The 15,254-nt window shown below is 43.0% G+C and overlaps 1 protein-coding gene across 1 annotated transcript; it reads left to right on the forward strand.

The window, feature by feature from the left end:
* The first annotated feature begins 389 nt into the window (after positions 1-389).
* RCN1 (reticulocalbin 1) lies at positions 390-14,987 on the forward strand. The gene is made up of 6 exons (XM_063333084.1): positions 390-683; positions 6,245-6,438; positions 8,027-8,205; positions 8,748-8,808; positions 12,018-12,217; positions 13,140-14,987. The coding sequence occupies exons 1-6, from the start codon at positions 463-465 to the stop codon at positions 13,245-13,247; spliced, it is 963 nt and encodes a 320-aa protein (XP_063189154.1). The 5' UTR covers positions 390-462; the 3' UTR covers positions 13,248-14,987.
* The last annotated feature ends 267 nt before the right edge of the window (positions 14,988-15,254 follow it).

Consider the following 15,254-nt stretch of genomic DNA (forward strand, 5'->3'; position numbering starts at 1 on the left):
CTTATAGCCTTATTGTTACATGCCTTGAGAAGAAATCATACATTTGTCCTTCCCCAACTTAACTCAGGACGACAGCAGAAGCCATCAGCCTGATACTCTGGATGAACGAACTGCACCGCACAGACACAACTGCTCCGCTGCTGTGCGCTGACGTGGCTTTTACCAGCGCTGGACGCGTCCCGCGATACGATGAGAACCGAGGGGAGCAGGACTTTGATTTGCCGAACGGGCTCCTCCGGCTTTTCTCCGCAAACCGCCCGCACCCCGCGGCGGCCGTTGGGCGGCTCGCGCCGCTCTGCAGACGTGGCGCCGGGCCGGGCCGCCCCGCGCCGCCGGCGGCCGCTGCCCAATCGCGTCCCGCCCCCGGCCGGCCGGGGGAGGAGCGGGGCCGGGCGGGCGCGGCGCGGGCAGCGAAGGGGTGCGGGCCGCCGCCTCGGCGGGGCTGTGGGTGCGCGGCGGGGCATGGGGAGCGGCGGCGGGGCCGGCTGGCGGCTGGCGCTGGCACTGCTGGTGCTGCCGGGCGGCCTGGGCAAACCGACGGCGCGGCAGGAGCGGGCCCGGCCCGGCGCCGCACAGCACGAGGACCGGCCGGGCTTCCAGTACGACCACGAGGCCTTCCTGGGCAAGGAGGAGGCGCGGAGCTTCGACCAGCTCAGCCCGGAGGAGAGCCGGGAGAGGCTGGGGTAAGAGGCGCGGGCGCGGGCCGATACGCCCCCCCCACCCCCGCCATCCTTCCTTCGGTCGCGACAGCGCGGCGGCCTGCGGAAACGTGGCAGGGGGAGGGCCCGGCCGGGGAGGGGAGGTCTGCGTGTCCGAGGGGGCGGCGGGGCGCTCGGCCGAAGGAAGGGAGAGCGGCTGGAGGGAGCTGGGCGCTGCCTGCCCCGCTCCGGCTCCCCGGCGAGCCTGGCCCCGTCCCGCGTTGAAGGGGGTGGGTGGAGTAGCCCGTACGCCTCCGCACAGCCGGTTACAGAGTCCAGCCTCCTCGGTTACACTTCTTCCACGGCCCGCTGATTTTGCAAACGAGCAACCACCAGTTCATCACTTGTGCGTTTTTCTCTCCTGCCTTTTCTGGTCCTACAGCAATAAGGCTCTTGGAGCAGCTGCCGTGCGTGGTGCTGTGCCCGGTGTTGGAGAGACCTCACCCGCTGCTGGAGGGCTTTGCTGCTACAGCTCCTCACCTCTGGGGCACTCGCAACCGTGTTAGTTTGAACCAAGTTTACACCATTCCTTTTTCACAGCTCCATTTACCAGTCCACTTGAAGCCATCATCCCACAGCTTTTACACTTGTGACATCTTTGGCCACTGTCTTACAGTGTTGCTCTCCCTTCCATGCTGCTCTTTATGCCAGGAACAGAGTCCGTGTTGCCGTATTTTACTGCTTTTCCTTCCTTTACATCTACAGGGAGTCAGATCATTAATTAGAACTAACTTTAACAGTAGTTAAGAGAAGATCCTTTTATGTATTTACTAACAAGAAAACAGTGTAAAATATCTGCACGTTCTCACTAAGATGAGCTTTGCCTTTACTCCCCTTCAACAGGGAGTGGTTCTTACTCATTGTATGTCTGTCTAGTTCCATCATAAGCTCTTAGTGCAGTATCAGTGTTATCTCACAGGCTGACCTCTTGATCCTTCTGGAAACTGTCACTACTATTTACCTGTATCTCAAACAGATAAAGTGGTTATCAGAAATGACCAATTTCATCCACATTGTTTCAAGAAGGAGCAAAAGAAACCATATTCTCAGCATACGTGATCTATGACTTAGGTTCTCATAAAGTGAACATATCTTGTAAAAATTGTTTTACACTTACACAAGTACAGATGTTTTAATTGGGGATATGATTTAACAATGGAGTTTTAAAGTTCTTACACATGCTAACTCAGCAAGCGTGGAAGCTTAACTTTTAGTGATCTCACTGTGTGCATGTTGGAGACGTGACACAGACATGTTAAACTGCAGCCACAGTCAATAACCTTTTAAATGGAGGTGACTAAAGTGTCCCTCTGAGGACAAAACCACACTGTGGGGTGAACATTGGGCAGTAGAACATGAGACGTGGTTCTTGGGGGGCCCTGTGGCACAGTTTCATAACTTTATTTCCTAACCTCGTAATTTCAGATATTGTACTGGGAGGCAGAGGGGAGAGAGAATTTTTAAAACATTTCACTTTCTTCTTTTTATTGTGCTTTAATAATCAGATACACTGAGAAAAACAGGTTTGTTATGGGCAACCTCTGCAGTGAGGATTACAAATATTGTCACTTCTCAGGAAGTGAGTGATTTTTAGGAAGAAGACATTTAATGAAAAGCTCTTTTTTAATGCTTTCTGGGAGAAAACAGGAACACGTAGTCTGCTGCTCTAACCAAAGTGCATGCTGCTGCATTTGTAAGTCATTTTACCTTGCTTAGGAAGGGCGGCAGCACATTGGTCATACCAATGAACAATGCTGGGGTTGGAATCCCAGGGCTAGAGGCAGTAATGCAAAGCTACTCTCACCTTCTTCCAGCAAACAAAAAGGAACTAGCTAGTATACAGAAAATGCCCTGCAACTCAACTACCTGCAGCCTCAGTGGAGGAGCAGCTGCACAGTATGATCTTGGTTTGAGATCATGGCACATACCAGCCCGTAACTGCGGCATGACCTGGGAGTGCACCTGCCTCTATGACAGATTCCATGTCAGGGGCATCCCTTCTCCCTGTCCTCACACACCGGATCACTTGACAAGGGAAGAATCACGTGTTGTCCACCCACGTGCAGTACCACAGCTCACCTGGATTTGGAGAAGCGTGACATAATCCTGGGGCAGCATCCAAGGACTGCATGAAGAGACTGGAGATGGGCTAAGAAGGCGGGGAGTGGGGCTGCAGTCCTCTGAACCTGCTCCCTGCCATTTGTAATGGGCCTGTCATTTTCAGAGAATATAGAAGATGATTACAGATCCTCACAGTATAAATGTTTCTCTTCTTTATGCAGGCCAGAGTGTATCAACATAGAGTTGTACTCGCATCAGGTGCGGAGGGGAAACCTTCCTCTTTCAGCCACTTCATAGCAATGATTTCCTTGCCCCAACTTCATTTCATCACCAGATGTCTTTGCAGACTGGCAGCTTAAATGTCTGTAATAACAGGTCGTATGTACCTGTTGCATGTGCCCTCTAGCTCCTTCATTATGAGGTGGGAAATTAATATCTACTGTAATCCCACCTAAGTTAAAGGGAGACAGTAAGCTTTCAGGTATTGCACACTCGTGCCCGTAAATTCCATGTATGAGCTAGCATTTTGTGTCTGTTAACATGTTCCTTGAATTTTTGCTGTATTCCGGAATTAACTATTTAAAATAAAGGCACTAAGGCTTCTCAGACTGACCAATGTACATTAGTTTCGCTACAAACCTTAGAATGATCCTGAGCTGGTTTACAGGTGTAAAAAGTTAAGTCCTTTCCCATGGGAGCCTGTAGCTTCTTACCCATGGGTAAGATTGTCCATTGTGCAGTGAAAGGGACTTGACTCCCCATGAGATTTATACAAAAGAGAAAAGGTTTTCCAGTCAGTTAATTCATACTTTACTACTTCAGGAAGCAAATTCAGCAGCCCCCTTTTCCCCCTGTAGCTCAGAAATAGCATGTTTATAAATTCATATAAACTACCAGACTCACACAAGATTGCAGGAAATTCAGCAGAAGCTGCTGCTGTTATTTGACTGTACTTACCACTTTCATAACTAAGGCTTGGGAGAGACACTGCTTTGCTAGTTGAGTGGTTCCAGTTGGCCAGGGTCGGTTTCTTTGTGGAGAACCAAGATGTCGAATTGCAATGAATATGTAAAAGTGCAGAACATTTACCAGGGTCCTTTGGCTAGCTGGAGATTTAGGAAGCTCACCTGTTGAATCTCAAGTTGGAATTTAGACAAGTCAATTCCTGCTTTTACCGCTCCTTACAAATGTCGTATAACTAATCCATAGGCTTGGTGATTGAGCCTGTGGAGAATGGTCATTCACATTGTCCTGAGTTGGCCACCGGGTGGTCATCGAACTAAGTGCAATGCAACTACAGACAGTTTGCTCCTGTACCACAAGGGTTAAAACAGCTGATGTGTCTAAAGCCAATCTGGACACCCAGAAGAGACGTGGTGCCAACTGCCCCAGTTCCAAGAGCAGGGTGCATAGTTTCCCACAGGCCGGTGCCCAGAATATAATAAGCTTACCTACAAATTGTTGGATTAAAGCTGCATTCTTAGTTTAGATAAAGGTTTTTATCATCTGGGCTACAGCTGTAGCTGGGACAGAAGCCAGTTTTACAAGCTCAATCCCAAACTGGTGGAGTTTAGCAATTACAGGCATGCCTTGAGAGATTTATTGCAGAGAACCTAAATGGTAGAGGAGAGCATTGCCTCTTTTTTTTTTTTTTTTTAATGTAGTTTTTCAGGTTGTTTTTATCTGCAGCTGTGTACAGAGCTTTTCAGAGATGGAAGTTTCCCTGGGAGTACACCAATACCTTCACTCCTGCTGATTTCAACAGGACTTGAGGCTAGCAGTTTTACAGTGGACAGGGGCTTATAGCCCAGCTGCCAGCAGTGACCGGAGACCTGCTGCAGGCTAGCTATTGCTTTAGCGAGTAACAGGCATTCCTGGTAACACAAGCAATATTGCTTTTTGCTGTGAAAGAAAGAAACAGAAACGGAGGAACAGGAATGGAAGGGAAGATTGTAAATGGTCTACATGCCCAGCATTACACAGTCATATAATTCACTCCGCCCTAGCATCAGTCTGCTGGACAGGCACAGAAGAAACTGCAGGTATCCAGGAAATCCTATCTTTTTGCCCCGATTCCCTACAGCAAGCTGCAATACAGGCTTTCTCTCAGGGTGAAGTCAGTGTCTCCTGTGAGCTCAGCATGGCCACTCCCTGTCAACAGTGAAGAACAAGTCCCACTAAGTTAGTAGATACAACCTAAAGGTATTATCTGAGGTACTTTGTTCACTAATTTTGATCGTGCGAGTTCCATTTCAATTATTCATAGAAATATTGAGTATATCCCTTAAGATAATCTGCAAAATGCAAGAAAGCCTTAGCCAGTAGGGCAGCTTTATATGTTTTAGGCACTGTGTTTTTGTAGAACATCAGGGCCAGGTAAAGATTATTAAAATTATTAAAGAACTGGCTTGACGGCCGCACCCAAAGGGTGGCTGTCAATGGGTCCATGTCCAAGTGGAGGCCAGTGACAAGTGGAGTCCCTCAAGGATCAGTACTGGGACTGGTCTTGTTTAACATCTTCACCAGCGACATGGACAGTGGCATAGAGTGCACCCTCAGCAAGTTTGCTGATGACACCAAGCTGTGTGGGGCGGCTGACACGCTGGAGGGAAGGGATGCCATCCAGAGGGACCTTGACAGGCTGGAGAGGTGGGCCTATATCAACCTCATGAAGTTCAAAAAGACCAAGTGCAAGGTCCTCCATCTGGGTCGGGGCAATCCCAAGCACCGATATAGACTGGGCAGTGACTGGCTTGAGAGCAGCCCTGAAGAAAAGGACTTGGGGGTGCTGGTGGACGAGAGGCTCAACATGAGCCGTCAGTGTGCACTAGCAGCCCAGAAGGCCAGTCGTATCCTGGGCCGCATCAGGAGAAGCGTGGCCAGCAGGTCAAGGGAGGTGATTCTCCCCCTCTACTCCACTCTCGTGAGACCCTACCTGGAGTACTGTGTCCAATTCTGGAGCCCCTACTGCAAGAGAGATATGGACGTGCTGGAACGTGTCCAGAGAAGGGCCATGAGGATGATCAGAGGGCTGGAGCACCCCTCCTATGAAGACACACTGAGAGAATTGGGGTTGTTCAGTCTGGAGAAAAGAAGGCTCCGAGGAGACCTTATAGTGGCCTACCAGTATCTTAAGGGGGCCTACAAGAAAGCTGGTGAGGGACTTTCTAGGATGTCGGGTAATGGTAGGACTAGAGGGAATGGATTAAAACTAGAGATGGGACGATTCAGACTGGACGATAGGAAGTTCTTCACCATGAGGGTGGTGAGACACTGGAACAGGTTGCCCAGAGAGGTGGTGGAAGCCCCATCCCTGGAAGTTTTTAAGGCCAGGCTGGATGTGGCTCTGAGCAACCTCACCTAGTGGGAGATGTCCCTGCCCATGGTCCCTTCCAGCCCTAACAATTCTATAATTCTGTAAAAATTGGACTGACATGCAGTTTGTTTTTCTGTCAACTCTTAAGGATGCTGGTCTATTTTTACAGGAAGATTGTGGATAGAATAGATGACAACAAAGATGGCTATCTCACAACAGAGGAATTAAAAAACTGGATTAAACGGGTACAGAAACGCTATATCTATGAAAATGTGGCCAAAGTTTGGAAAGACTATGATCTAAACAAGGACAATAAAATTGCCTGGGAAGAATACAAACAAGCCACATATGGTTATTATCTAGGTAAGACAACATTTTCAGATTATATGATCAAAGACTATTGAGATTATAAGCCATGATTTCATGCTTTACAGTCAACAGGAGTTTGATGTCGCATTTAGGACCTTGAAAATTGCATTAAATTTTATAGATGCTTAGAGGTCAAAAGTGTTTCTTAGTATTGCAGCCATTTCCACATGGGTCACCAGCACACAGAAGGTTTTGTAGAGATTACTAAATGTACTGACAAAGATGAATTAAAGTCTCCTCTAGTTAGAAATATGTTGGGTTTTTAATATTAAAAATGATACTTTAACTAAAAAAAAAATATATTGCAGGATTAACCAGTGTTTGTTGATTCAGTGTCTCTAAAATCTCAAGAGTCTGGATGCTAAAAATTTAGGCTGGGTCTAAGCTATAGCAAAGTTCTTGCAAAATAACATGCTTCAGACTGTGGTAACTGCAAATGAAAATCCTTAACAAATCAGGCAAAAGCAGCGCGTATTAAAAAAATATACCTGAATCTTCCCCACTCCCCCCCTACGTTCCCTTTGCTTTTTACAAGTTAATGAAGGGAAAGGAGGAGAAGAGATCACTTAAGCTAAAGGGCAATGCTGACAGAACAACAAATTGACAAATTGTTATTAATTGACCATTTATACTGGAAATGAGAAGACAATACCTACCTACCATAGAGGCAGTTCCTGGAGAAAGCTCCCAGTAGCAGTAATAAGTACAAAGTCTACTTTAGATTAAAGTGGATCTTACTACATTTGTGGAAGGAAATATTTTGACACACAGTCCCTGCAGCAGTATCCCAGGGAGCCCTTCTCAGCTCCTTGTCTTTGCTCTCTGTAATCCCCAAGATTGAGAGAACAGCTACTCCACTGTGGTCTTGTGTTAATGCACGCTTAAAATTCCCATCTGTGATACCTGGCCTAGTCTTTTTCAACTGTGTTTTTCGCCCCAACATGTGAATTGTGAAATTGTTACGAGTATTTTTCATTTTTGAAGTGAGTTTAGTGATCCTATTTTAAAAATTATATCAAATACCATTCATGTTATGCCACTGAACACCCTGAAAAAGTGTCATTGTTTTAAACTGAAAATAATTGTTATGTTCCCTGTAGCAGAGGCGTAGCAGTTAGATGGTTTCAGTCAGTCTGCCAGCTTCTGAAATGACTTTTCTTTGGTTTACTTGCTTTTTGGAACTGAAAAGTTGTGTAGAACATACTGATTCCTAAGAAGAATAAAACTTCTGTGAATGAAATCTACCCCAAATACTGCCTAAGCAATGCTTGTAAAAGCAGATTTAAAAAAAAAAAATCTATGAAGAATAATATACAATACTGCAAAATCCATTATCCTGGATTCCAACAGAAAGCTTACTTAGACATTTACCTATACTACTCAGTCACCTTTAAAAAAAAAAAAATCAAACCAGGTGTTTGAATTTAAAACTTCAAAGGAAAGAAGTTCCATTTTAGCACAGCAGCTGTTCTGGCAATAAACCTTTGTGTTTCTAGACTCTTAACAGCAGATTGGGGTACTTGGTTGTGGTAATATGTTTTAAAAAGAACACAGTTTTGAGATCGTCTTGATTAATTTGCAGAAAATCCAGAAGAATTCCAAGATGCAACTGATCAGCACAGTTTTAAAAAAATGCTGCCCAGAGATGAAAGACGATTCAAAACTGCAGATCTGGATGGAGACTTAGCTGCCACTCGTGAAGAATTCACTGCTTTCCTTCACCCAGAGGAGTTCGAGCACATGAAAAACATCGTTGTCTTAGTAAGCAGAGCAAAACCAATGACATTTTTACTTTTATTTTTTGGATGAGCTGTGAAATGCTTCTCTGACCTTTCCATGCAAGGCTTTAAAAGAGACACACATAATAGCCAAGTGGGGAACAGAAAGGGATGCCTTTCATGAAATTCACTTGATTTAGATCTCTCAATATAAGAAAGACTTGTTAAATGCACTTAGACAGCTTCTAAATGGGATTAAGAAACAGTCTTGGGCCCCAGACTTAGACCAAAATAAAAAGAAGGGTATGCTGGCATGCTGCAGTTAAGTGTTTGATGCAAGCTTATATCTGCCCCTAACTTAAAACTTAAGCACGGTGTCCAGTTCATTCATGCTGGGAATTTTTTCAACATGAAAGGACATTTGTATATTCATTGCATAAACAACAGTCACACTGGAGTCAGTGAGAGTACATTTGCCTCTGTACAAGGGCAGGTCAAGGCCTTACAACGTGAAATGATCAGAGGGGCGAGTAGCCATAATGGTTAGTTCTCTCTTGATTACTTCGATGCAAAACTATTTTCCAGGAAACCTTAGAAGACATCGACAAAAACGGGGATGGTTTTGTGGATCAAGATGAGTACATTGGTAAGTGTTGGGATTTGTTTCTTATATCATCTCTGTCTCTTTTGTCCACCTTCACTCAAATTTGCAGCAGTAGTAACAACCCAAAAGATAAACGTTTCTGTGTCTCCAGTTCAACTATTTTAAACCAACCATCCAACCCAGAAGGTGTAATTTCATTTTAGGCAGACAGCAACGTCACCAGTAAAAGGTTCCTCACACTTTACAGCATAAGATTCTCCTCTTATTCTCATAAAATTTGGTTAAGAGGGTCTGGAATAGTGTTTTTCATGACAGGAATACTCTCTGTATACTTGACCGTATTAACAGCTTTTTGAAGGCATTGTTTAGAAATGCAAAAGGATCAGAAAGTGAATTAGTCTCTTCCCAAGTCTGAATGGTACAAGGGGCAATGGGCACAAGCTAGAACATAGGAAGTTCCGTTCAAATACACGGAAAAACTTCTTTACAGTGAGGGTGACAGAGCACTGGAACAGGCTGCCCAGGGAGGTTGTGGAGTCCCCTTCTCTGGAGATTTTCAAGACCCGCCTGGATGCAGCCCTGAGGGATGTGCTTTAGGCAGTCCTGCTCTAGCAGGGGAGTTGGACTAGATGATCTCTAGAGGTCCCTTCCAACTCTGAAGATTCCGTGATTCCGTGATTCCGTAATATGCAAAATAGCTGGGAAGCACACATTGCCAAAAAGCAAATTCACCTTTTTTGGACTATTTTCCTAATTTAATTAGTAAGTAAACCCCCACACTTCTCTAATGATTTGTATGGTGATGCCATTATGTTTCTTCTAGAAATGTAAGATGCATTAAAAATGAACTGTGTAAAAATAGCACTAAGGCTTAATATTCTCAGAGAAGTTGTGAAGTGTGTGAAAGTCAGCTGTGCGTTACCTCAGTGGCAGTAAAAGAACAAAATGGGAAACATCAACAGCAGATCAGTCCCAGTTAATTTGCACAAACTTCAGTCACACCAGGCAGTTGGCTGCTGTCTTGCACTTAGGCCTATGAAGACAAAACAGAAGCGGGACTGGAGATCAGCAGTACATAATATGTTTTAGCCTTTTGAATCATTATGCTGATACCAAAAGCTAACTTCTCCCACTACACTCACTTTGATGGGTTTTAAATCAAGAAAGTAACACTAGGAAAGCATTAGTGTAAACTCAGATGAATCTTTCTGTTTCTAGTGGTGCTATAAAGATCACTTCACATATAATCAGGAACAATATACACACATTAATTAATGGCAGGGGGTTTCTATTCCTTGTAAATTATATTTAGCTTCAGAATGTGAATGCTATTCATTTATGACTGAAATAACAGAGCAGCATAATTTCCACAGTAATTTCAGTTCATTCAGTGACATTACCTACGTATAATTATAAGATAATTGTCAACATTTGTTACCATGTGAATGCTGGTTTTTCTTGTCTTCTATAGATAGGAATGTAGAATGTTCTAGTCACGATCACCCCACATCGGCAAGGATGATAAAAATCAAATTGACAGGACATGTCAGTTGCTTCAAATAAACAATATAATTTGCACTTTAAAAAACGAAAAAAGAAAGTGAATGTGTTGTCTGAAGTTTTCTTCATGAGTTGTGGAAAACTATGCTTAAAATATTCCCTTAAAATATTCCCACTTCCCTTTTTCAGGTGTAATATTTTTTATTTTTGATCAAGCTGGGGTTAAAAAAACAAACAGAAAACCGTATCTCTTTGGTAGTTTATAAGGAACAACAAAAAGAAGTAAAAAAATTTCAGTCTCTAGATTGGGTATTTGATGGGGAAACGTGCCAAAGGTTGTAGAGTGATTCTTCCCTCCTCCTCCTTCCTTCCTCCTATTTTGTCTTTTATAAAGTTTGGCTTAGATTTTACAGAAGCAGCGGAGCAAAATATCCCTAGTCACATTAAGCTGTGAGAACTATATTCTTATTGTGCCTGAGAAGTAACAGAGGATTTCAGGGACACTGTGGAAAGTTGTACCAATAGAGAACTTCAGCCTAGTGAGCACACTCCCACTGAAGGGTGGGGGGAGCTTATTCCTAGATTTGAGACCAGCATTTATACTCCCTATAGATACCAGCCAGCCTCTGGCCCTAATGCCATCTACATGGAGTGGACTTTTCCTTAGCGCTTCCTTGAAAACTAAACCCACAAGGCAGAAGAGTAGTATCACAAAGCAGGTTTTAGTTATAAACAGAAAAGTGGAAGACTTGAGGAATAAGAATCCCTGATGAGCAGGAGACAATTGATTGGCCACAGTGACTAGAAGAATAAAGTAGACACACATAATTTGGAAGACCTATGCTGTAAAGAACAGATACAAATCACTGGCTTTTAATAATCACTGCTACTCTCCCAACTCTGTTTATACAGATAGCCGCTGCCACTGTGGCGTTCTCCTACTGATGCTTCTTAAATATAGCACAGGACTGATGTACAGAACATGTGTACGTAATCTATGCATCCTATGTCACAAATGGTACTCCATCCCAAGGAACCAGTCTATGACAAGTGCACTGCCTGTGGTTTCTCACACACACCGCACCACTGATTAATGACTTCTCCGGGTCTGTTCTTTGTAGAAGAATACCTTCTAGTAGAGCATGCTGCAGCACTGCATGGTTAAAAAAGGACTCATCTACTAAGATGAATTTCTCTTACATAGACCTCTCTAAAAGCAGGACAAAAGCATTCAAGTTCCATTTAGCAATTTTTGTTTTCCTAAATTTCCTCTGAGCCTTTTTTCCCCTTAACCACTCTGGTGGCTGGAGTCTGATCTTATTCACAAAGACATTTAGTGGCAGGGACAAGATTAAATTGCCAAGTTCCTTTCTCCCCATGCGATTGAGCCCCGCACTAAAGCTTATGATTGCTATTTAACTAAAGATCCTTAAAGATTTTTTTTCATTCTGAAGTTCAGTGGATGATGGCCTTTGGACAGGTTTACCTCTCATGTTAGCCTCACCAGCACAGTTACAATACAAGGGTAATGCAAGAATGGACAGAATCACCAGCAGTGAAGAAATAGGCCTGAGAGAAGATACACGCAGCTACTCTGTCCACAGCCCACATTTCATTTTTTGTACAAAGAAACACTGTGCAAAGATTGAAAAGCTTAGTCTTCCTCCGAGGAACACTGTGCAAATGTCTTCAGTTTGTGCGTATTTTGCAAATTAACTATAATTCGAGTGAGACCTTTATTTCCTCTCCAGCTGATATGTTTGCAAATGAAGACGGTGGACCGGAGCCTGACTGGGTGATTACAGAGCGTGAACAGTTTTCGGATTTTCGTGACCTCAACAAGGATGGAAAGATGGACAAAGAGGAGATTCAGCACTGGATTCTCCCACAAGACTATGATCATGCACTAGCTGAAGCCAGGCACTTAGTCTATGAATCGGATGTAGACAAGGTACTTAGTGTTCTACTATACCTTTTAAAAAAGTTGTATAAGATGATGTGTTTTTTTTAAACTTACCAGCTTGCAAGAACTTTTCGTATTAGTACAGTTTAAATGGAATTTTAGAGGCTAGAATTGCTAGTGCATGAATGTATCAATGCCAATTTCAGCTGGTAGGGTTAGAATCACAAAGTAAAAGTAGTAAATACAGGTTATCAGCTCCCAAAGTCCCTTTGTCTTTCATTTGGTTGGATAAGAAATTATATATCATCTTAAACCTGGAAATTTTTAACACAGTAGAAATACTCTTTTTCCTTTCAAGAACAGTCACGGCTTTTGTATGCTAATTTAGATCGCAAGAGAAAAATAAAAGACACATTAAAAAGGAGGTAGCAAAAAAACCCCCATTTCTTATAATCAAACATACATCTTTGACTTTAAGACTGTCTCAATATATCCACTTCCTTTAGTTTGGGAGATTAATGGTTCAGTAGATCCCAGATGGTGATCTTCAGAAATGTAGTGTAAGCAAAATTGGAACCTTAAAAGCCAAAACACTCTCACATAGCAAGTGTGTAAATTGCTAACATAAACAACCATCTTCGACAAAGTACACCAGAGGATTTTCATTTTTACTGTCAGGAAGGCAAAACCAAACCTAACCACTGCGTACCAGATAGCTCACTGACAAACAGTACATGGGTTAATTACAAAGAACTTTCAATTAGCAGTTTGACCCAACTGAAGCCAGTGTGACTTTTGTCTTCCACTAGGGTCCAAATTTCACTCACCGGGACAGCTACAGTGATTCCCGAACCTGCAGTCTGCTGCTTTGAAGAACTGTCTATTTCCCAGGGCTCTTGTAGGGCTGTATTGGTGTCTTTTGCTTAGCTTTGAAAATGTTCTTACAGAGATTTTCTTTTCCTTCCACCAGGATCAAAAACTAACAAAAGAGGAGGTTCTAGACAACTGGAATATGTTTGTCGGAAGTCAAGCTACTAATTATGGGGAGGACCTCACAAGAAACCATGATGAACTATGATACAGTGTACCGGCCAGTATGCCACAGACCTATTCTCCACTTCACTGAAATCACTGTGTCCATCCCCTCTTTTTGGGAAGATGGGCAAGGGACACACTCACAACTGAATGACTTGCATTAATATATTTTTAACATGCCAGCTTATTACCTCAGAAACTGCATAGAAATAGCTTTTTACTCTTTTCACATGGTTAAATATAATACCTAATTACTACAGTTTTATTTTGGACAAAATAGAAAGGTAACTTTTCTTAATAGATTAGAGCCTGACCTGGAAAAGGCACGTCTAAAACATAATTGCAAGGATCTTTAGAGTAATGAAATATTTTCTTCAATTACCCGTTTTTATTATAGTGAAATGCAGCTAGGATTAGAAAGCAACCTAATGTTTAAACCGACTAAGTTATTTGGTCGTCTGTTTTAATAGCATATAACAATTTAGAGTTATACTTTGACCCTCCTATCCATAGAAAAGGTTTGACACAACAAGATCCACAACCTTTTTCTCCACGCCGTTGTTTTTTCTCTGCCAGTTTGGGCCGGAGGTGGAGAGGAAGGTATCCAGCAGCCCCCTGGTTCATAGCTTTACAAGTGCAACATGTACAACTGGCCCTTCTCTCTAACCCCCATCACAGTGCAGAGACAGCACGCGTGGCCCAGCACCCTGTGCCGGCATTCCTCAGCGAGGGGTGTAGAGTTCATAGTGACAGCTGCTCCTTCTGACAGCAGAATAACGTACAATTGTTTGTGGGCTGTTGGTTGTGCCGTTTCCTGGGAGGAATTATGCCACATGGAGCATAATTTATCTCATGCTTTTCGCACTTTACCCAAGCCATACTCTTGTTCACACAGTGTGAATGGCAGCAGTTCTGTGATGGAGAAAGAATGAGACATATCACCCCTCTGGGCCTTCTGTCTTCTCTACCACATAAGAGGACAGATTTATGTGGCTAAAGTTCTGGTTTTGTATGTATATACGTATAAGTACATGTTACTGAAGCCACTACATGAAGACAGCTTTCCTCCTAAAGAAAGGGGTAAGCTTTCCACACAGGTGCTTTCTTTTTTACTGTATAATGTGAGCTGTTACATGTATATTTTTATATACTCAACTTAGATAATTTTGGTTGTTTTTAAATGTACTGGTCTTAAAATAAGCACAATAAAACCAATAATTCTTTTTGCTACTATGAAGGTGCAATAACACTAACGCACTACTACACTAATACTAGGAGATTAGGGCTCCACAACACAGCTCACTTGCAGATTCCTTGAGGGTTTGGTGTACAGCATCGCACACTGGTGATCACACAACCGTCCAGAGAGGAGCTTTGAGACTCCCAGGTTGTGATATACTTCAACAGTTTAACAAGTTTGTGAAAATCGTCATGAGACAATGCAGAACTGTGACCTGCATAAACATGTCATTTTTGTACAGTCATATAAGAACTGTGGTGAAATGTTTTACATCTTGCAATTGAAGATAATTAAATCTAGGTATTAGAGTCTGGCAGAGATTACACGTTCTTGCTAATACAGTTATTAAGCTTTTTGTGTGCGCTTCTTATGACATTGCCAGAAATGTCTGTGAAAAGTCCCTACCTCTTCCACTAACATACAGTAGGACAAATGTCATAAGACATAAGCGAACTGGTTTTGCTCGTCCAGTACCCTTGAGTTAAATCCCTAAATGCAGTGTTATCTGAGAAGCAATAAAGTTGTATCTTGGCACATGTGAAAGATTATCTGTTTTGTTTATGACTTGGATTTTGAAAGGTTTATTGTCTTCAATAATCCTAACAATCTTGAGAACTTTTTTTTTTAAAGTAGTCCTTTTCATGCTACATTTTAACATTGTTATATTTTAGTAGCAGAATTGCAGTACTCTTTCTGCACTCAGATTATCTTCTGTTGTTTCAGGAAACAATACCTCAAAAGACCTCAAAAAAGCTTGTTTCCTGCAAGTGAAACTGCTCAGACAGGATACTCAAGCCAAGGATTTTCACT

Source organism: Chroicocephalus ridibundus, chromosome 4 (genome assembly GCF_963924245.1).
Source record: "Chroicocephalus ridibundus chromosome 4, bChrRid1.1, whole genome shotgun sequence".
Lineage (NCBI taxonomy): Eukaryota > Metazoa > Chordata > Aves > Charadriiformes > Laridae > Chroicocephalus > Chroicocephalus ridibundus.